Raw genomic sequence first — 22,318 nt, forward strand, 5'->3', positions numbered from 1 at the left:
GACAGCGCATCTGCATGTGTAAATTAAGAAACGCGTGCTAGATCCTGCAACAGTGGCACCTTTCCCCGCTTGGTATGCTTCACAACATAACATGGCTGCATCGCGCCAAAGCAAACTTTAAAGGCAAATACTGCCGCAAATACTGCTTGGGTTTTGACGTTTTTTTTTTTCTGTCTCTTGTTTAATTTGACCAGTTTTGTTGGTCTCGTCAGGATCCAATTAACTGAAGTCAACTGTATAAGAACCCGTTTTTCCCATATGTCATATGATGTGATTGAATATGGCAAATATGAGGCATGCAGTTTTTTTTTTTTTTTCAGTAGGGATAGCTCTGTACGATGTCTTTCAAACATAAATAACCACAGGGAGTATCTTATGCATGGTTCTCCTATGTACCCTTTCCCCTACCCCCAGGGCCGTGTGGGATACATATACCTCGAAAAGTCAGGATAGAAGAAGCAGAAGCATAAAGCAAGTAAAGCACTCTGAACCTAATGATGTGATAGCAAAAAGGCACCAGTAGCAAAGCACTGGCGATACCTAGGTGCAGTGGTATTGCATGCAGTGCAGTACTAGGTCCCATTCATTTCAAAAGTTTGGACCCAACTGTGTCATCTAGCAATGAGCGCCTACTATTGAGACATCATGCGGCGCAAGGGTGCCAAAATTCAGGCCTTTGCCATTGTTGATAACTGCACGCTTATTTTGAAAAGTGACCAACGGTGTCGTCTGGAGAAAGACACAATTTGACCCTGTCAAATGAAATTTCAATGCCCTTCCGACAACAGCTACTGCATTTTTAAAGGGATTTCCAACATAACTAACAAGATATTCCTGATGATGATATGTGGTTTTTTGTGGTGCAAGGGCCAGGTATAGCCAAAGAGCGCCACGACTGATAATGTTGTGTTAAGCACTGATTCATTAGTTGTGATGATAGGATGTAACATGGCTGTAAAGTGGCCTAAAATCAATCGCTATTGTAGAAGCGTAAAACGATATAGTATAAAATCATGACAGTGATATGTGGAGTGGTCTATGGGTACAGTACGAACGACAAGTGATCATGAGGCTAAAATGCAAGAATATGGAAATAGCACGTATGCCTCCTTAAGGCCTTTGAGCCCAAAAGCTGGGAGGCAGGTGCTTTTTTCTTAATGCAGCTACCGCAGCAGAAACCTGTTTCTGCTGCGGCATCCGGCATCCGAAAATGATGGACCGACCGCTGCGTATACATATAACACACGCTGGAATTCTTCTTCTTCTTCTTCTTTCTGGGGTTTTACGTGCCAAAACCAGTTCTGATTATGAGGCACGCCGTAGTGGAGGGCTCCGGTTCAATTTTGACCACCTGGGGTTCTTTAACGTGCACTACAACGCAAGCACACGGGCGTTTTTGCATTTTGCCTCCATCGAAATGCGGCCGCCGCGGCCGGGATTCGATCCCGCGATCTCGTGCTCAGCAGCGCAATGCCTTAGCTGACTGAGCCACCCCGGCGGGTGACACGCTGGAATTACACTTCGATGCGTCTGTAAAAAATTAAGGAGAGGAGTATTTGTGCTGTAGTTCGAGGAAGTACATTCGGATATGCGCAACAGGTGCGTGCTTTGTGATAGCTATGAAAGATGTGTCACAGTGTATAAGTTGCCACTGCCATGGCGGGGGCCGTATAGCAGGGGGCATAAGGTGGTATTCAGACATAGGAATCCTTGTTTCTTCAGCTATGTCTCTAACACGCAGTAAGAAAGGCTGTGCCACTGTGGGTCGGTTGCGAAAAAGTTGAGAACTGGACAAATCGTTTATGGTGGAATACGCAGGCTGCTCACTGTTTGCGTTCACTCTCAGAAAATACATGAAAGACGAATATGTTCTCTGCAGATGAAGTGACCACTTATCCGATTCAACGTAAGGGCTTTCCACTGGGCTTGTTCTAAAGGCGCCTCTTTTTCTAGAGAAAACTACACAGGTGCGTTTTTGTGGGTTGTCTGAACCCGTTCTCATCAGCCCATTTGGAGACCTTGTTGAGACCAAGCTGGACCTGTCGCTCACAGATTGCGAGAGAACTTGATTGAAATCCGATCTGCACATCGTCAACAAATGTTGAATAGAAGATCTTACGTGGTATGTATAGACGAAGAGAATTCATTTTTACTATAAAGAGCGTGCAGCTGAGCACCCCGCCCTGCGGCACTCCAATTTCCTGTACAAATTTCCGTGACAACACATTGCCCACTCGAACACGGCATGCGCGATTAGACAGATAACTTTCGATAATATTGAACATATTGCCGCGTATGCCTAAGTGTGAGAGGCATAGGTCGGCAGTGTTGGAGAACACTCACTCACACTCACTCACCATAATTTTTTCCAGGCCCCGCACTCACTCACGTTCACACTCACCTCCACTCACACTCACTTCCACTCACACTCACTGGCACTCACTCGCACTCATTCGCACTCGCACTCACCTGCACTCACACTCATTGGCACTCAATCGCACTCGCACTCACCTGCACTCGCACTCACTGGTACTCACTCGCACTCACCTGCACTCACACTCACTGGCACTCACTCGCACTCGCACTCACTGGCACTCACCTGCACTCACACTCGCTCGCACTCGCATTCACTTACACTCACATTCACTGGCACTCACTAGCACTCACACTCACTGGTACTCGCATTCACTTACACCACATTCACTGGCACTCACTAGCACTCACCTGCACTCACACTCGCATTCACTGGCACTCACTAGCACTCACCTGCACTCACACTCACTGGCACTCACCTGCACTCACACTCGCTCGCACTCGCATTCACTTACACTCACATTCACTGGCACTCACTAGCACTCACCTGCACTCACACTCACTGGCACTCGCATTCACTTACACTCACATTCACTGGTACTCACTCGCACTCACTTGCACTCACACTCACTGGCACTCGCTCGCACTCGCATTCACTTACACTCACATTCACTGGCACTCACTAGCACTCACCTGCACTCACACTCGCATTCACTTACACTCACATTCACTGGCACTCACTAGCACTCACCAGCACTCACACTCACTGGTACTCGCTCGCACTCGCACTCACATTCACTGGCACTCACCTGCACTCACACTCACTGAGCCGATCTATACCGCTCACAATTCGTGTATATTCATAACGAAGCTTCCAATTTAGCACCTGTTGCATCGGGAGTGCGCCAAGGCGGTGTTTTGGGCCCAGGTTTATTTTTAATATACATAAAAGATTTGCCTTCCCGATTACATGGTAACATCCATCTATTCGCTGACTATTGTATTTCTTGCCGTGAAATTAATCACAGTGATAATTACCATATACAAAATTCTGCCTTTTCTTGGTGTCAGGAGTGGCAGATGACTCTAAATGCCGAAAAATCTGTAACGCTAACAGTAAGAAAGAAACAGATATCCGAGTTTACTTACATTATAATGATACACCTCTCACTTGTGCATTTGAGCGTAAATATTTAGGTGTCGCTCTACCATACGCTCTCCGATGGGAAAGCCATGTTAACAAAATAACCTCAAGTGGATATCAATGTACATGCTGAGCACTAAACCGACTCTTCTTTCTGAGAAGACACCTTCGTCTTGCGCCCCCAGATAAAATTTGCTGGCCAACAAAATGCTTGTTCGAACAGTGCTGGAGCACGCCAATATTGTTTGGTTTCCGTACACAAAATAACTCATTGCAAGAATGGAAGGGGTGCAGAGGAAGGCAATAAGGTTGTTGTAATAAATACAAATTAATGGATTCATTGACTAAATTATTAAAGAGAGCTGGTTTATTAACACTGCAAAGTAGAGCAAAACTAGCACGACTAAAGTTTTCGTTTCAATTTATTCATGGTGACATAAACATTGACGTCAGCCCCAAATTCTCTGTGTACATCTCTCTGTCATTGACATTAGACGTGTGCATGCTTGCCGCCCATGCTCGCTAAGCTCCCCTTCGGTCGGATTGAGCCAAGAGAGCGGAAAATAGAGGAAGAGATTGACTGTCCGTATACTTAGTCAACCACTTAACGCCGAAACAAACACAAAAGGGAGAACAAAGCTGTATCTATCATTGCATCTTCACTTTTTCTCCATGTATGGAAGCGTGCGTGTCTGTTACTCTGTGCTAACTTGGCTAGTCCCTCTTCCGATCTGCCTGTTTATATAAGGAGCCTGTATGTGTACGTTTAAGAGGGAAGCAGGAAGAAAATGAGGAGCCATTCCACCCTCTGAAGGCGGATGACCAGCGAAGCTGTAGCAAATCACACGGTATTACACGTCTTCACTCAGTGGAAGTCATGGAAAAATTTGCCGGTCATGATTTGGATATGTCTGCCATCAGCGCTCCAGCCCATACATATTCCCTGCTGTATTAAAGAAAATGTCACAGTTTCGCCCAAAAGGCGAAGCTTCGATTGCGATAGCAAATTAGTAGAGAGCTATACGATGCAAGGATAGTAGTTTAATGGGCCGTATAAACTTGTAAACATTCGCCTACTAACTAAATAGACAAGCACGGTGTCACGCGCGAACAGGTAAACATGAACGCATCTCGCTCGATGACCGCGGAAACTCGCCGTCAGAACGCTTGAGTAAGGAGGCGCAGCTATAGCCGCGAGCGAATTGACCTTCGTGCCGCCTCTCGCTTCAAAGCGAACTAAACATCGAAAACACGGCGCATACGAAGTTACCGGCTCTAGTTGAACATAGTTCACGTCGCAAACCGCTTTGAAGAGGAGGCGCGCGTGCGCGCCCTTTTTCCACGTTGCAGATCGCTTTCGAGATATGACACCCACACGGCCGCCGCCAGAGCAAGACGACCGCCCCTCCCAATGCCTGACGCACGACAGAAGCAGCGCGCTTCTGCCCCGCCTTTTCCCTCGCGCGCGCGAGATTGAGCAGCAAGTGTCGGCTGACCCTCGCAAGCTTGCACTCGCACACGCAGCGTACCACCAGCACCGTGTTTGGACTTTACACGGAACCTCACAACGACGTCCACGACCACGGCAGAAGTTCGCTTGGAGTGTCCATATAATTGCTGTCGCAATATAATATATCCACTCATCTCATTATACATTGTCTCACTCATGCCTGATCCTTGGATTATTACGACCTTAGTGAGTGGTTTCTATCTTGGCATGCACAATCTGCTAGTGCGATAAGTCATCACCGCGAGTGAGCTTGTGCACACAGCGTGCCTCCATTTTTCCGCAAGCAAGGTGAACCCATATCACCTCTGCTTATCGTTCAAGCACTCACCACGTTCACACTCACTTTCCTCACAACCACTCACTCATGTTCACACTCACCTGCACTCACACTCACGTTCACACTCACAGCACTCAGTCACGTTCACACTCATCTTCAGTCACACTCACAGGCACTCACCACGTTCACACTCACTTCCACTCCCACTCACTGGCACTCACTCTCACTGGCACTCACGCGCACTCGCACTCACTTCCACTCACTCGCACTCGCCTCCACTCACACTCACTGACACTCGCACTCACACTCACCTCCACTCACACTCACAGGCACTCACTCGCACTCGCACTCACGCCTTTGAAATGAGTGCGAGTGAGTGTCAGTGAGTGCACTCATGAGTGAGTGCGCCGACCTATGGTGAGAGGTCTCTCAATATCCCAAACCGCCACGTAGTATCATAGGCTTTCTCCATATCAAGGAATACAGATAAGAAAAACTGCTTATGAATAAAAGCTTCACGGATACGTGCCTCGATATGTATCAGGTGGTCACTGGTGGATCGACCCTCCCGAAACCCGCACTGGTATGGGTCGAGCAATTCGTTTGATTCGAGGAAGTGCAGTAAGCGACAGTTAATCATTTTTTCAAATACTTTGCAGAGGCAGCTTGTTAACACTATAGGTCTGTAACTTGATGCAGAGGAAGGATCCTTTCGGTGCTTCAGAATTGGAATTATAATAGCCTCATTCCAAACAGAAGGGATCTCGCCGGAAAACCATATCACGTTATAAAGGGAAAGGAGGGTTTTCTTGTGTTTTGGAGGGTAGTTGTTTCAACATATCATATATTATGCAGTCTGAACCTGGGGCAGATGTATTACAACAGTTCAGTGCTGCCGGCAGTTCTGCTATGCAGAATGGTTCGTTGTACGCCTCACTTCTTGCACATTTCCTTTCTAACTTTTGTTGTTCTATTTGCGTTTTCTACTTTCAGAAGGTTTCGGAGTAGTGTACGGAGCTTAATGTGTGTTCAAAATGTGCACCAAGAAAGTTTGCTTGATCTTCCAGGCTTTCTCCGAGGCTGTTTACGAAAAGGCAGGGAATACGTTTGTTGCCCGTTAACTTTCTTCACTCTATTCCAGACTTTTTCTCATCTGTGTAAGAGTTTATGCTTGATATAAACTTTGCCCAACTCTCTCGTCTTGCTCGTCGATGCATTCTCCTTGCCTGGGATTTGACATGTTTAAATTTTTCCAGTTTTTCTGCTGTTGGAGAGTCGCGAAGCAGCGCCCACGCTTTGTTCTGGTTCCTCCGTGCTTGCCTACATGCATCATTCCACCAGGGAACACGCCGCTTGGAGCCCATGCCGCTCGCTTTAGTAATACATTTACATGCGGCATCAAGTATAAAAATCTGCAAAATATGTAACAGCATCATCTATGGTTTGACTGGACATCTCGGTCCAAGTCCTGTGAGTAAGAGTTCGGTACCGTTCCCAATCCGCTGAGTCAACCTTCCACCGAGGGACCTGCGGGGGAAGTTGATCTTGTTTCGGCGTACTCAGAATTATTGGGAAGTGGTCACTCCCATACGGGTTAAGCACATTCCACTTAAAATAGGGTAAGAGCGTCGGCGATAAAATGCTAAGATCTATGGCAGAGTATGACTTGTTATCCAGGTTAAAATACATGGGCTTCTTCATATTCAAAACACATGCTCCAGAGGAAAAAGAGCAGCTGTTCAATAACGCGACCTCGCGCATCACAGCGTGAATCGCCCCACAAACTACTGTGTGCATTAAAATCACCAAGAATCAGATAGGGCTCTGGGAGCTCATCTATTAATGATTCTAAGTCACGTCTGTGAAGCTGATAATGTGGTGGTATATACAACGAGCAGATGGTAATGAGTTTATTTAAAAGTACGGCTCGAACGGCCACTGCCTCAAGGGCCGTTTGAAGCTTCACATGCTGACACACTACACTTCTATCAGCAATGATGGCTACACCACCAGATGATGCAACAGCATCCTCGCGGTCTTTTCGAAAAGTCATGTATTGTCGGAGGAAGTTGGTGTGTTTGGAAGTTAGATGTGTTTCTTGCACACACGAGCACTTTAGGATTAAACTTAGAGAATTTCTTGGAGGTCATCTAGGTTTCTTAATAGTCCTCTAATATTCCACTGTATGATGTTGTCCACGTTAAAAAGAAAAAAAAAATTGTGCTGTGTGTCTCAAAAGGAAGGAGAGCGACTTACTTTACAGAGCCTTTGTTAGGCCCTGTAATTGGTGTTTTGTCTTTTTTGGAGCGGTCAAGAGAACCTCGCCGCTCCTTCGACGCTACTAGCGCCGTTTGGCTTGGACTGGTGTCCATAGCCTCTTGCGAGGCACTGGACACCCGCTCCAAAGAGCGATGTGTGCGTTGCGTAGACTTCATCTCGAGCGACGAAGTCTTCGTCCCCACCGGGCCGGAGGTCGACAGGACCCCTGTGGCCTCTGCGGTGCCCTGGCTGCTGCCTGAACTTGTAGAGGCCACTGGCGTGGACACCTTAAGAGATGGCAGTGCAGCGTTGGCTGCTCCCACCTTAGGGGCGGGTGGCGTTAGCCTCGGCACGCCAGGCGTGGTCCGGGCTGCCGCCAGAGGCCGTTGTGGTGCCGCCCCCCCGTTGCACCACTTCGGCGAACGATGTTTTCAGTGAGAATAACGAGGAGATCCGTTGTCGAGCTTCACGGAATGTTATATTCTCCTTCACTTTTACAGTAATTATTTCCTTTTCTTTCTTCCAGGCTGGATAAGCTCTGGAGTATGCAGGGTGACTGCCATCGCAGTTCGCACAATGTACTTCGTCATTATTGCAGTCGGCAGAAGAGTGACCAGTTGCGCCGCACTTTGCGCACATAAGCTGCCCTCGGTAGCTCTGGGATGCGTGACCAAATCTTTGGCATTTGAAGCAGCGTCGCGGGTTCGGAATGTAAGGTCGAACATGAAGTTTTACATAGCCGGTTTCAAGAGTCTCGGGTAATGTAGTTGAACTGAAAGTGGCTATTAAATGCTTTGTTGGGATTTTGTTGTCATTCCGTCTGATTGTGATGCACTGCACATGGATTACACCTTGGTCCTTCCATCCATCCAGGAGTTCTTCTTCATTCAGTCATTAAGTCTTCATCTGATACTACGCCTTTGACTGTGTTGATAGTTCGATATGTGCTCACAGAAACAGAGATGTTACCAAAGGCTACGAGGTATGCGAGTCTGTTGTATTGTTCCTTGACTTTTAGTTCGAGGAGCAAATCTCCACTTGCCATCTTTGTTACCTTACCTTATAACCAGTTCCAATGGTCCCTTTTAGGCACTTGGCCACAAGAAATGGTGAAATTACTCTAGCTTTTGTAGATGATTGTTCACAGTGAAGGACGTGGAATTTAGGGAAAGTTTCTTTGTTTTTGGGCCAGAATAGGTTGTGTCGGTGCGTACCTTTTTCGAGGCACGATCGGTAGAAAAGGGGTTTGAGGATCCCATGGAAAGAAGTAATTTATTCGGCAACGGCGCCTGCCACCCACCACGGAGCCCAACAAGGGGACGTGGCATAACATGTAAATAAGTCTGCACAGCGCCAGCAGTATGCCGTTACTATAACCCAATATGGTATACCCAAGGTAGGACAGCCACACCAGGTTAACCCTTGCCGCCAGGAAAAGTCGAAGTGAATGGAAAAAATGAGAAGACAGGAAAGATTAAAAGTGAGAGGAAAAGACGAAGATTGGAGAGAGAGCCAGGAAAAGGCAACTACCGATTTCCCCCGGGTGGGTCAGTCCGGAGGTGCCGTCTATGTGAAGCAGAGGCCGAAGAGGTGTGTTGCCTCCACCGGGGGCAACACAGCAGAGGCGAAGAGGTGTGTTGCCTCCGAACACCCAGCATCGGCTCAACCCTCAGGATCCCCCTTTCCCCGGACACAGCTAAGCCACGCACGGTTAAACGTGGGAGGGTCCAACCCTCGAGTACTCGGGTCCGTGGTGTCGCCACACACCAAACGCCTGCTGACACAGACGCCCCTGCGGGGACAAGATATTCCTACGGCGCCTCGAGTCCTCTTAGACCAAAATGGTGATGCCATGTTGCAAGACCATAAGTATGAATACAGTCGCATTCCTGTTCAACCTATTACATCACAATGTATTGATATACAGAACACAGGGTTCATACAGGTTTCCAAGGCAAAAATTCAAGGATATTCCAGGACTTTCCAGGACCAGTCACAGGTTTTTCAAACACTCACAGCAGCATCCAAAGTAGGATTTCTTTACACTAACATTTCCAAAAATGACTAGTTTTATTACACTTACAATAAATAAATGTATATCACAATTACAATAAAAATGTCTAGCCTTGATTAACTTCTCAAGATCACAACACAAAATGAATGCTTATAACAGCGGCTGAGATTTCTTCAGTATAGGCTCGGTAAAGTTCACCAAAAATATTCAAAACATTCAGCATAGGATTATTGCACTAAAATAAAAAGAAATAAATGTATATCCCAATGATGTTAATAATGTCTAGCCTTTATCACTTTGCAAGTTCACAAAAATACAAAAAAAAGTTCACGAAACACAATGAATGCTCCCAACAGCTACTCTGACTTCTCCAGTATTAACTGGACAAGTTTACCATACATTTTCAAACTATTCAGTTAGTCTTGCTACAGATCCATTATTGTTGTTGTTTATTTATACTGTCAACCCAATTAAAGGCCTTTACAGGAGTGGAAACAAATAGAAGAAAAGATACAAAATTCTGCTACATCTCGAGCGAAAAAAAAAAAATTTACAAGGCAGTATAATGGCAGTATCTATAAAAAGTGACATTATAACAAATAGATGTATATTGAAATTTCGGAAAACATGTCTTGATCATTTCTCAAGTCCGCAATATTAAAAGCTAACACAACAAACACTCACAGCTGCTGCTCAGGCTTCGGCAGTATTAGCTGGGTTGGTTCATCAAACATTTCTAAAACATTCAGCATTGGTAATGTTATTGCACTTGTATTATAAATAATATTATAACAAACCTCCACCCAAAGGAAATGAGCATCAGTGGTAAAGTTGCTCCACTATAGCACTCTTTAGCTTCCCTAGCTTCACCTCGTGCGCAAGAGTGAAAGTTGGACAAGGCAAACTGACGGGCGAGGAGTGAAAAGTACGATAGGGTGAGGAAAGCAGCGTAAACACTGCCAGCCGAGCCAGCACCGAAGCGCGGCACGGGTCTCTCGCTCCGTTCGCAGTTTGACGCGTCGAAGCCTTTTATTTTTTACTTGCAGTTCTGCAAAACGGAACCATGTGTGCTCGCGTTGGCGTATTGTTTCTGAAATGGGGAGTTTGTCAGATCGACGCCGATCTACCACAGAAAGGAGGTCGCAATGTCGATATCATTGCTCACGAAATTCAAGGATTTTTAAGGAAGGAAAAAAATTCCAGGACTTTCAAGGGCCTTGAAAACACATATTTCAATTTCAAGGGTTTTCAAGGATTTCAAGGACCTGTACGCACCCTGGAACAAAACACAGGTTTAAAAATGCGTTGAAGCACACAGATTTCATTTTATTTAGTATTTCTTCTTTCTGAGCTAATTTTTTTCATTAAAAGTGCATTGAAACATTTTTCTTGAAACATGAAAACACTAGAATGAGCGCAATGCCCTTTTAAAGAATATATATTCTTGAATAAGTTTTTGAAAGGACCTAATGTGAACAAGAATATAATGACTGCATTATAATGATATAATAATGAACAACTGTTTAAAGAGTGCTATTCTTCATTCCCCCTCAACTTGCCGGCTCCTCTAAGCTGGGTGTGCTGATGGCAATGCCCCCTTCCAGTAACCCCTTTCTTTCTGTTTCTTCATTCCACAGCGCACTTATGGTAACCCTTAGAGCTTGGCATCTGGCAAAGATTCCAAGAGTGACAAAGGAGTGGTGACAGGATAGGCAGATCACATTGACAACCATCGCTTCCCTTTTTGCTAGAAGGCCTAGCACAGGATCTCCAGCAAATGGTTATGTTTCTGATAATGTTAGACTTCAATTCTGCAATTATACAACATCCCCATGCATCATTAAATGAAAGCAAATGAGCAAAAATAAAATTAACTAGTGAAGGTAATCATTAATAAATCTAGGGGCTTTTACAACACCAGTCCTATGAATCTTGGTCAGCAAAAATAATCATTTTGTTCTATGTCACCTACTATGACGACAGCCGTTATGAACTCACGCCCCTGATTATCTTGATGTCCACTCGAGTTGCTGCTGTCTGCTGTATGAATGCCAAAGTGCTTTGCAAGAAGCTTATAGAAATGTTACAAAAATCTTCAGCACATTTGTGAGGATTCAAACTGCAAACACAACAAATTGCCAGTTGCAAGATTTTGCCTCTCAGCCACTCCACCAATGCTACAGCCAATAAGAACACTGCACCTGGGGTATGTGCACACACCACCTGCTGCTATTATTGGCTCATGCTCACTCGGCTTCGCCTCCTCTCTACAGGATAACTCTGGCATTGGCATCTCCATCTTCTAGCACATTGTCATCCCAGTTGTGATTCAAGTTGCCTTCTCAAAAGGTAGATTGCTTACAGGCAGCTGCAAATGTTTACTCCCACCGATAGCACACAAAACGGTGCAAGGCTTACTGCATATAATACCCGCACCAGCAATCACATCACTGCTTCGCATTATGGGGGAAGGTGTCACTATCTTAGCTATCAGAGATGGTCATTGCTGCAACATTTGGCATGGTCACTGTATTGTGCCAACTAACCTACATGTCAATACACTGATGCTAAGAAAGAATGCTGAAAGAAAGCTAAGAAATGTGCAACGAGTAATGGAAAGGAAAATGACAATGGTAATTAACCTTATGAGATTAAGAGACAGCTATACAGACTAGGGAGCAAATGCAGGTACAGCTTATACTCTGGTTGAAACGGACAGGAAGAAGCAGGTCATGTGACGCATAGAGCAGATAACCAGCAGTCACACTAATACAATGGGTGACAAGGGAGGGCAAATCTACTTGAGAGTGGCAGAGTGTTAGCTGGAGCAGCAAAATCTAAACATGTGCCAGCGTAGAGTGTATTTTAGTTGAACCAAAAGAGGAGGCAACTACTAGAGATATCTAGGAGAGGCCTTTGTCCCAAGCTAGGTGCTCACTCACTCTGCCTTCAGCTGTTCAATCTGCTCATCCAAGAGGAGACTCTTGCTGCGGAGGCCTGCCAGTTTCTTGCGCAAGTCCTCGACACTTTCACTGCTTACGGGTGTAGCCTTCATCTGGAATGCAACAGCCACTTCGATCACTCACAGTCTATCAGAAACACAAGGCACTGTTAAGATGCGATACAAACTGAACCACTGGTGGATTTAGAGGTAGGGGGGAGGGGGCTTGAGCCACCCCCATGACATGCGCATACTACATCGCTGACAAAACTGAGTGTGCAGTAGGCAATAAGCACTTAAAAATTGCTCTACCACAGTCACTGGTATTCGCGTAACTGGAGCAATGTGCACTTGGGAGCTGGATACGTCGACCCTCACACCATTGCGTAACAACAGTGCTTGGTAGCTGGTGTAAGGAGGTCAACAACTTAAGCAATAGAGGATATGCTTGCTTAGTACAGGTGGATTTTAGTTACAGCTTTAAAACATTTAACAGAGCAGCACACATGCACTTAAGTTTTCTTTCTTTCAAATAATTTTACACCTTTTTGCTCCTTTCTGCACTTTAGGCCCTCATCGTTACCAGCCATTGTGTATGTGCTTGTGTTTTACAACAAATCAAGCCCAGACAAGCTCAAGGGTGCAGGCTTCAAGAAACCTCAAAAAGGGAAAAATCATACATTCATTAAAGGCGAGAAACAGTGACATTTATGCACCCCTCCATACAAAGAACAGGCATTAATGCACATCACGTAGCAATTTTTTTTTTTTTTTTCATTCGTTTTGCCCTATGCATAGGCTGGTACAATGCTGGGTCATCACTACCACCAGTATCAGCCACTCGCTGCAATGGGTGAAAAGAGCTGAACAGAAGGAAAAGAATGTTCTTACATATATGATTAGTCCCTGGTTCACAATGTTCAAAATAGATGGCAGCTATATATTTGCAGCTGTATAGCTCCCTATGTACCAGTGCAAACAAGATTTAGGAGACCACAGCATCAGTGAAAAAAAAATTTTTGTTCTGACGTGGCTTGGTATTCGGACACGTACGTACATGCATGCTGTACGACTTGACTTCAGGCTACACGTTTATGGTTCTTAAAAAATATATGTATACATATTTATGCAGCATCTCTGCCCTCCAAACTATTGCTGGTGATTGTACATTGGTTTGCTTGTGATAGTTGTGGCCAGTGCTCGCACAGTTACAGAGTTCTTCATTCACCCCACCTGTTTTTATGCACGACATGCAATTCTGCACTTCTCACCGGTGAGCTGAATGGGCGATTGGCAGCACCAAGACTGGATCGGGACCGCCTGCAAGAGTGGCATAAGTGTTTAAGTGTTCTGAGCAAAAGAGGGGTACCTGAAAATTAAAAAAAACAAAAAAAAAAACAGGTGCAATGTATACTGTTATTGTTGTACGCAGGAAAAAATATTACCTCGCAAAGCTCGGATATTTATATAATGAGGTTGCCTGTTTAGTCAGTCAAACTTAAAGAGGCATTAATTATGCCTATAAGCACTACAAACAGCCATTGAAAGGCAACATCGTCATCTGACGTGTGTTTATATATACTTACCCATTGCTAGGTCACACATAACAGCACATCAAATTTTTGCACTGAGGAAGTTGGTCACGTGGAATTTCCTTGCTTATACATTCCTTTTTGCATCATCTTACGGGAAAATAAAATCCACAAACCAGCATTCTATTTATTACAGGTAAGAAAACGCACATACGATCACTAAACATTTGAACTGAGGAGCGATGGCACTAGATATATGCATGGCAATTATGATTAGGCTAAAGAAACTGTGCGGGCTCACGTGGTTGATTAAAAATTAGCCTACACAGTCATCAAGATAAATCCAGATGGTTTCCTAGGATTTGTCAAGGCGCAACGATACAGTTGAAATAATATTTTATATCCTTCGACTGGGCAGCAACGCCATTATGAGATGACAAACTCAGCATACTGAAACGCGTACCTCGCCTGCATCTTGAATCTGTTTCGTGTCGGCGTCTCAGACGCGGCGTCGGCGGCGTGCTCCCGCGCATCAGACATGCTGTGGCGCAGCTCAGACCCGACTCGGGACAATCACAGTATTTCAACGCGCACTTCAAAAACTTGGACCACTTCTGCGGGATACAAATGCGCGCAATAACACTTGTCAGATACGGAATACATGTCGAAGCAGTCTCAGCAGGCTAGCCGTGGAGCAGGCAGACAGTCGTTTCATAGAATAAAGACCAACTTCGATAGAATAAAGAACCAACCTCGTCGGGTGGCTTAAGCTATCTGGTTTAAGCGAGGAGACGCCACCATACTTTCGTAACTACTTAAACAAAAAAAAGAAAACAAAAAAAGATAGAGACGTCGTTTTACGACACACGAAACAGCACGCACAGCACAACATATGCGTTACGACGACTTTAGTTTAGCAAAACAAATATACCGCGCGTCCGGGCAGGCATAGCATCCGCAAGAGGGCGCGAACATGGTGAAATATTTGACTGCAGGAGGGGTGCAAACCAGGAAACAGCGGTTCAAAAAAAGGTTACGATAATTCTAGGGGAAGCTCTTTGTTGTTTGAAGCCAGGACGGGAGTATTGCGGACTAAGATGTACCGAGTCAAGTACCAAGGTATAGACACGTTGTGCTGTGCGTGTGGAGAAGAAGAGGAAACGGCTGAACACCTCGTACTTTTCTGTAAGGGGCTTAACCCTACAGTGCAAGGCAACGGGGCTGATTTTTTCAAAGCATTGGGGTTTAGGGGAAGTCAAGGCAAAATAGACTTTAAGCGGGTAGAAATAACCAAACGGAGGTTATCTGATTGGTGGCTAAAATCAAGGCAGGGGTGAAATTTCACCCGCCACAAAGTACAAAATATGTTAATAATCATGGCTAGGCGGCGTTTGACACCACCCGATATAAAGGGTTCAGCCTCATCCATCCATCCATCCAAAATGGGTCCTCCTGTGCGTCGACACAAAAACGATTCATTTTGATCACTGATGAATAAATGGTCGGGGTAGATATGCAAATAAAAACGCGATACACTCAGCGCTGGACATCAATTGATTTTGTTACAGAAGGATCAAGAGCGTAGGAGCTGTGCTCCAAATCTTGGCAAGAAACAGCAAAAGGAGATGCATAGAAAATAGAGTTGATATAACCAATATCTATGGCGTAGAAAAATCGGAAACGTAACTCATCATCATCATAGAGGAACGCACGCACGCGCCAGTTTTATTAGACTTTTTTGCCTGCATCATATTTCCCCAGCACACGCGTACTGTCAAACAATACCGTGTTTTACAATGTTTTGAAGATGCCCTGCATCTCTCAACGCATGCAGCCGAGACGTACACAGGCGATGCAATTTGCCCTCGCATCGTTGCAGACCTTTTGACTAAAAAACGATTCAAGATTCCGACGTATCGAACAGCCCGATGATGTCAGGCCACAATGCTTTTTTTTTTTTTTTTTTTTTTTTTTTTTTTTTTTTAATGCGTAAGAATCTCGATCTATGCCTACCCAACGAGGAAATTCGTCCGTACCGTCACATTACCTAGCCCGAATTACTAGGCTTCTGCGTACGCAAAGGAACGTGAAATGCGTGAATGCAATTTGTTCATCGAGAAAAGGCGCTCCTATTTCGCAAATTGATTTGGAAAGGTCATTGCACCCTACATCGATAGTCAACGCATCACTTCTGCGTATTTGCACGCATATACGATTGCTTGAAAGTACCGCGCTTATGGTGACGTATGACAGGCACGCGACTACAATGACACTAATTGATAATTGGACATAATAGTACATAACTTTTTTTTTAATTATTTGACATTTCCAACGTCTTTAAACATTATTTTTCAATTAGTGCGACATTTATGGCGTGCTTCCGGCTCCTTGCTTTCGACGCACATGGCTTCCGAGAGCCATGTATGAAGCATGTGTCAAGTATCGGACGCCACGCAATAACTTCCGCACGTGAGGTTGGTCGCCGTTTTAAACAGTTTGGTGGCGCTACAGCTAGTACACTGTAATGGCGCATAACAAAAGTAGAGTGCGTTCATGTAATTTCCATGTGCTTGGCGTTGCCTCCACTAGTATCCACAAGCCGCCATTTCGGGACGCATGGGAGCTTCGGTACCTCGCGTACATATCCATACCTTGTTGTGGGGGCCATGGCGTGAAAGGTTCACGTCCCGGACGAGTAACACGCAGGGACATCTGCAGAATCCTTCTAACCTATATCGAATGCATATATAAGATGATCTTTAATCTGACACCACAGAAGTAGGTATCAAATACACATAATGTTACAAGTACAACATGCTCAGTCAATTGTACCGGCCGCTATAGTTAAACGTAACCCTCCTACTTTCTCTGCTGCACTTTCAAACGATGGTAATTTTCTTCTTGTTGTTATTATCATCAGCCGCAAGATTTTAGGTAGAATGGTTTCTTGCCGCATTTAGCGTAATTCTTTTTACCTGACTTAATTATCGAACGCGGTATGAAAGCAAAAAAAATTATGTATTAAGACATAAACCGTCCTTGATGATGCGAAACATTTCTGAAAGTTGTAGACGGTGCATATATATATGTGCGGGCATGCTTTATATATCCCAATTGGTGTTATTTTTCTACTTTGATCCTTCTTCAGCCGCATGAATGTTACTTATTACAGTGACACGTGTAGTGAATGCGAAGGCATTATATGTCCAATGAGGCAAAAAATATAACAGACGGATTCGGCCGATCTTGTACTCGACGACACGCTTGCTCAGATATAGGCCTTCGACGAAGGGTTCGGAGACAATTGACTTGGTTCTTTGTGCAAGGTTTATTCTAGAATTGTCGAAGTTAGATGGGAATATGAGAGTTCGCAATGTACAGCGCTGAACGATTCAAACGCGATAATCGGATACTGCGTGGTGGCCGGCGCTTTTTACGCCACCAGTGAGCGCTGGGTGACTGCTGGGGGCCAACTTCAGTCATAATGCGTTCCAAAGGCCTTCGCTCTCTTCTTGTACCACAATGTACCATCTCGGCGTCCCCAACGCCCACCGGTGACGCAGAAAGTGCCGGCAGCCATGCGCTCCGAGTATCGCATTTGAATCGCCGAGCACTACACGTGCTTGTTCTGCTTGGCCGATTCCAATGACTCAAACTAATTATGGTCGCCAGATGTAACCTTTTAATGTTCAATATCTCTTAAACCGCGCATCCCCATATAATGTAGAGCGAATTACTGTTTGTACAATACTCCTATATATTGTGTCCGCATTCATATTTATTTTGTCGTTGCCACGGTTCCTGCCGCAATACTGTCTGCACAGTTGAGTGACTGCAAGACCAGGACCTCTTGTAGGGGGTACCGACCTTCGTCCAGCCTTTCCGCAGGCTTTTATTCGGTTAATCCCCAACATCACCCCGATGTCGGTGTTAAACAAATCGATTCCGATTCCTATATAGATTGGGATCTTCGCGCAAAGTAAAATCCATGAGCCCACAGCCACACGCAACGCATACTCGGACTCTTTCTCGTTGGCGTCTTATTGAGCTTTACGGGGCACGCGCGCGGCGGCGCCTATATTAGCAGGCGAGTGTCGGACGCAACGTCGGCACACCACGGTGGATTACGCCGTCAATCCACACACGAGACCGGCGGCGTGCATGGGGATGCAATTCACTTGCGTCACATCTCCCGCGTGGCTGGTGCTTCGTGTATGTACTTTTCTTTTTATTGCGATAGCAATTATATGGACACTTCAAACGGATTTCTGCCGTCGGTGTCGCCGTCGCCGTGAGTTTCCGTATAGATAAAATCTTCGCCGCGCGCCGTATGCCCTAGCGGAAGCGTGCGGGGGACGCGCGCCTATCACGGAGAGCGAACGCACGGCGGAAAGCAAACGCGACCGTCGCGCGAAAGGCCATGGGGGTATGGGATCGAGGGAGGGAGGCGGGGCGAGGCTGCGCTCCGGCACCAAAGGCATATCTTGCAACCGGGCGCAAGGGGAACTTCCACTCAATCTCCCACGCTCAAGCAAGGAAGCGGGAAGCCAGTGCCGGAGGGAGGGGGGGGGGGGGGGCGCACTTCTACTCTGCCAACAACCACGCTCGTCGCTCGCCCGCACCGTCTCTATCTCCACACGGCTCTGACCTTTGTATGCGCTGTGCATTCGCCGCTCAGTTTCCGTTGAAGCGATAGACCGCACGTGCCTTCGCCCGCTGCGGCGCTATGCGCTTGCTGTCAGCGTTTTGACAGTCGTTGTCTGTAGTCATTCAGTGTGATCTATTCATGTTTACTTGTGCGCGCTCACACCACGCTTGTTCATTCAGTTAGTAATAGGCGGGCCACATTTTCAACGCACGCTAGACATGCAATGTTGCCCGGATCGGCAGTGCAGCGCTACAGGTGTGTCCCTTCGCACGCGCTGCCCACGGGAAGCGCTTCTCATCAACACCACCGTTTCACACGCGCCTTGTCGTGGTCATCGAGTCTCTCTTCATGTCGGTCTACTTACGCCACGGCACACCTGCTTACTAATCAGCTCATGTTTACTACAATTCATATTGCTACCAAAGCCGCTCACCTTACTTCGTATGACATTGCTGTGTTGCTATCGCATTGATTGCTTCGCCCTTAGGGCGAAACTGTGACATCTTTTTCTTCTGCAAACGGGACATGTAGTCGGCGAGGGGTAGTGCATTGCCAAGCCCTTCTGAAAGAGCTGCCAGTTTCGCGAAGTAGCGGGGGTGGAATGTAGCGCGCGCGTGGGAAAAAATGTCGCAGTTTCACCCGAAAGGCGAAGCATTAATTGCGATAGAAAATTAGTTAGTTAGTTAGTTATGTAAGATTTTATGGCGCAGAAGCAACTAAGAGAAAATTAGTAGAGAGCTATATGAACGGTAAGGATAGTAGTTTTATCAGCTGTAAAAACTTGGACATGCAGCAGCACCAGCAACGCGCAGAACTATTGTCAACGCTGTCGGCGTTTTGCCCGCGTTCGCGCCGAACGCGCGCGGCGTTGGTGACTGTTGCTGGTGGTTTTCGACGAGATCAGAACGGGACACACGTCGAGCAGCGTCCGAAGTCTTTACCACGTTCTCGCCTCGCACCGTTTTTATATAAATACGCATTTGGTGCCGCAGCTAAACGTCGCCCACCTCCCTCCCTCCCGTCCCCCCATGGCCTTTCGCGCGACGGAAGAATTCACGTTTGCTCTATATCATATCTGGTGATTGTAAAGAAGGTTATTATCGGCCATTATCCGCCATGTTGACTATCTCATTGGCTCTCAAGAGGTCACGTGTTTTGAAATGTGTGCGGGGGAACGGAAGTTTTGCAAAATGCAATTTTGCGTTTTCATCAGAATGACGAAACATGATATGGAGCTGCAAATTTCATCGTCTAATACTTTTTTTCTAGACCTTGTCAGCTATACTGCGATGTTAGCGCTTCAAAAAGAAAGTGAGCAGTAGCGTACACAAGCCCGTGCAATGCATCTGCAATTTCGCGAATACAGGATCCTGCATATTTCGCACCGCATGTTCGAAAACGGTCTTGCGCTCACAACTGCACTGTTTTACCTTAAATTCTGCTGAAAGATCACATTTTGGAGTCTACGTCGTTTAGTATAACAGTTGCCACAGTTAGTTAAATGCGTGGTGTTTATGAAAAAAAAAAAAAAAAAAGTGGCAATTTGCCTTGCTGCAATGACGGCGCTAGCGTAAACTTGTGTCGCTGACTGCTGGCAGCTGCAGAAAGCAGCCGGTCAGGAAGGTTTGCCTCGTGTTGAACGGCGTGTGAAAATCATAGAAGGGAGTGCACAATGCGAAAGTTTTGGGGGGCCTACAATGCACGTCTAAAGTGCAAACTTTATAAACGTTCCATGAATATCTAAAACTTTGTGCAATGTACGCCTGAAGCACTGTTTTTAGAGACGTTCTATGGAGACCCAAGATTTGGTCCGCTGTACGTCTGATGAATGAACTAAATGGATGTTCAATGGACATCCAAAACTTTAGATGTATGTGCATAGAGGATGTCCATAGGACATCCCATTTTTTGCTGTACGTTTGGATCAATCTGGTACGTCTGTTGGGTGTTTGTGGCTATCTGGGTCGCCTTGAAGAAGACAAGTCCACTTGTCGAAACGGTGGCTCCTGCTCTCACCTTGTTCTCGTGTTACTCATTGGCTATCTGGGTAGTTGCAGAGCGCTAGATCGCGGTTTCGATTCCCACACATTCATGGGGACGGAATTAATAAACGCTCAAGTGCCGAGGTGTGAGTGCGCGTTACAAAACTGCAGGTGGTAGAAGTGAATCCGGGCCCCTTTTTTTGCAGTGTTCATCAGATTACCATCCTGTTCATTAAAACCCTATCCACTTTCCTGTTCAAATTTACCGCCACTCCGATACGCCAAGGAAAGGGTGAGACTTCTTATTATTGGCTAAAATTATTATAAGCAAATCAGCGGAGTTACGATATTGTGGGCGTTTTTTATCTACAGTTATTATGAGTAGAATAACGGGAAATTCGCGTACTCAATATTAAAGCGTTGGTGGTGCCACTTATTCCCCTGTTGGCAACTGTCCCATGCCGCGTCGGCAAGTGTCAGCGGCAGTGGGCAGTCGCGGGGCGGCGTGATTTTGTTGGTCTGCGCTCAGCTGCTCGTGATTTTCAGCATGCGTTGTTTACGACCGAGCATCGTCTAACGTTAGTTGCATAGTTATTAAGATATTGATTAGAGCGAATCCGTTCATTTATAGAGTTACTTGCGCTTCGCCTTTCTCTAGTCGTAGCCCATCGTGTCAGCCGAGCCTGCGTGCCATGTTATAGCTACTGTTATCAATTGGAAGCATCAACTTTTTTATTCAGGTAGGGTGAGATATCTTACTTAGCCACCATGATCCACAGCGTTTTCGTCATAAATGGCTCTGGGTAAGATGTGCTTGACACGTTTCCGTTTGCGCTTTTTGCTCCATATCGTTCGTAGACCGCCGGCTTGTGTGTGTGTGTTTTAGTGATTGTGTGGCTCACTCGTCCATAATCTCAAAAGTTGTGTGTTGTATTCATGTGCTCTCTTGCAACTCTTCTTACCATTGTAATGTAAACAGTGAGCTATCATGCTCTAGTCGGCAGCCTGAGAACTTACACTGGTAGTTTAAGTGGGTGGCTCCACATACTGTTACCGCTGATACCTAGCGGTACCGATACAAACACCCAGTACTCACGACTGCAGCCCTGTGTAGAAACATGCTTAGTGGAGCACACCTAGACCTTGTTCAGACTAAACAGTCAGTTTGTGCCGGACTGAAAACGGCGCAACGACGTAATGCCGTCCTGTAGCTCGCTGAACCAAACATGGCTCATGGTTACGAACTGGGAGCCTAATAATGAACTTTGAATGTCGTGCAAAGATCTTGGACGATCCGGAGCCGGTATAAATGTATCCACATATCCCTTTGGTGCAGTGTCATTCACATTTGTGTTGTATAAGCGCATCATATAGGTCAAGTAACGGCGTTCCTCACGCTGACGTGCGTGTCGTGCTTGCGAAAAATTGGTGAAATGAAGCACCCCATGATAATGAGTGAAGGAAACTAACAAAGTGGTTGTTACTTTCTTTCATTCATGCTATGCTTGGTTTGTAGAGTTTATTTACAGTGAACTCCAGTGACACTCGCCGATGTTTGCTGGATTAATGGATTCTGGGCACTGACTTTGGTTGGGTACCCGTACATAGGCACAATAATAATTTACTTCTGTTAAACAGAACACTTTGTGAAAAATGGTACTCTTTGTGACCTTTGGTTGAACAGGACTGGTAGTGAAG

General features: G+C 45.8%; 2 protein-coding genes across 5 annotated transcripts in view; one reads left to right on the forward strand and one right to left on the reverse strand.

The window, feature by feature from the left end:
* Positions 1–16,719, reverse strand: part of LOC119437440 (DNA repair protein SWI5 homolog) — a 37,266-nt gene extending 20,547 nt beyond the window's left edge. The window contains exons 1-4 of one of the 4 annotated variants that reach the window (XM_049660547.1): positions 16,642–16,719; positions 14,454–14,604; positions 13,730–13,778; positions 12,460–12,572 (exon numbers count right to left, since the gene is read on the reverse strand). In XM_049660547.1, the coding sequence (XP_049516504.1) occupies positions 12,460–12,572; positions 13,730–13,778; positions 14,454–14,530 (239 nt within the window). In that variant the 5' untranslated portion in view covers positions 14,531–14,604; positions 16,642–16,719. The other 3 variants (XM_049660546.1, XR_007465051.1, XM_049660548.1) reach the window with 3 other exon arrangements.
* Positions 16,720–21,078: 4,359 nt separating this feature from the next.
* LOC119437438 (AP-3 complex subunit mu-1) overlaps positions 21,079–22,318 on the forward strand; it is an 85,614-nt gene continuing 84,374 nt past the window's right edge. The window contains exon 1 of the mRNA XM_037704468.2: positions 21,079–21,423. Within this exon, the coding sequence (XP_037560396.1) occupies positions 21,389–21,423 (35 nt within the window). The 5' untranslated portion in view covers positions 21,079–21,388. The remainder of the gene's footprint in view (positions 21,424–22,318) is intronic.

Source organism: Dermacentor silvarum, chromosome 1, assembly GCF_013339745.2.
Source record: "Dermacentor silvarum isolate Dsil-2018 chromosome 1, BIME_Dsil_1.4, whole genome shotgun sequence".
In the NCBI taxonomy this organism is placed as follows: Eukaryota; Metazoa; Arthropoda; class Arachnida; order Ixodida; family Ixodidae; genus Dermacentor; species Dermacentor silvarum.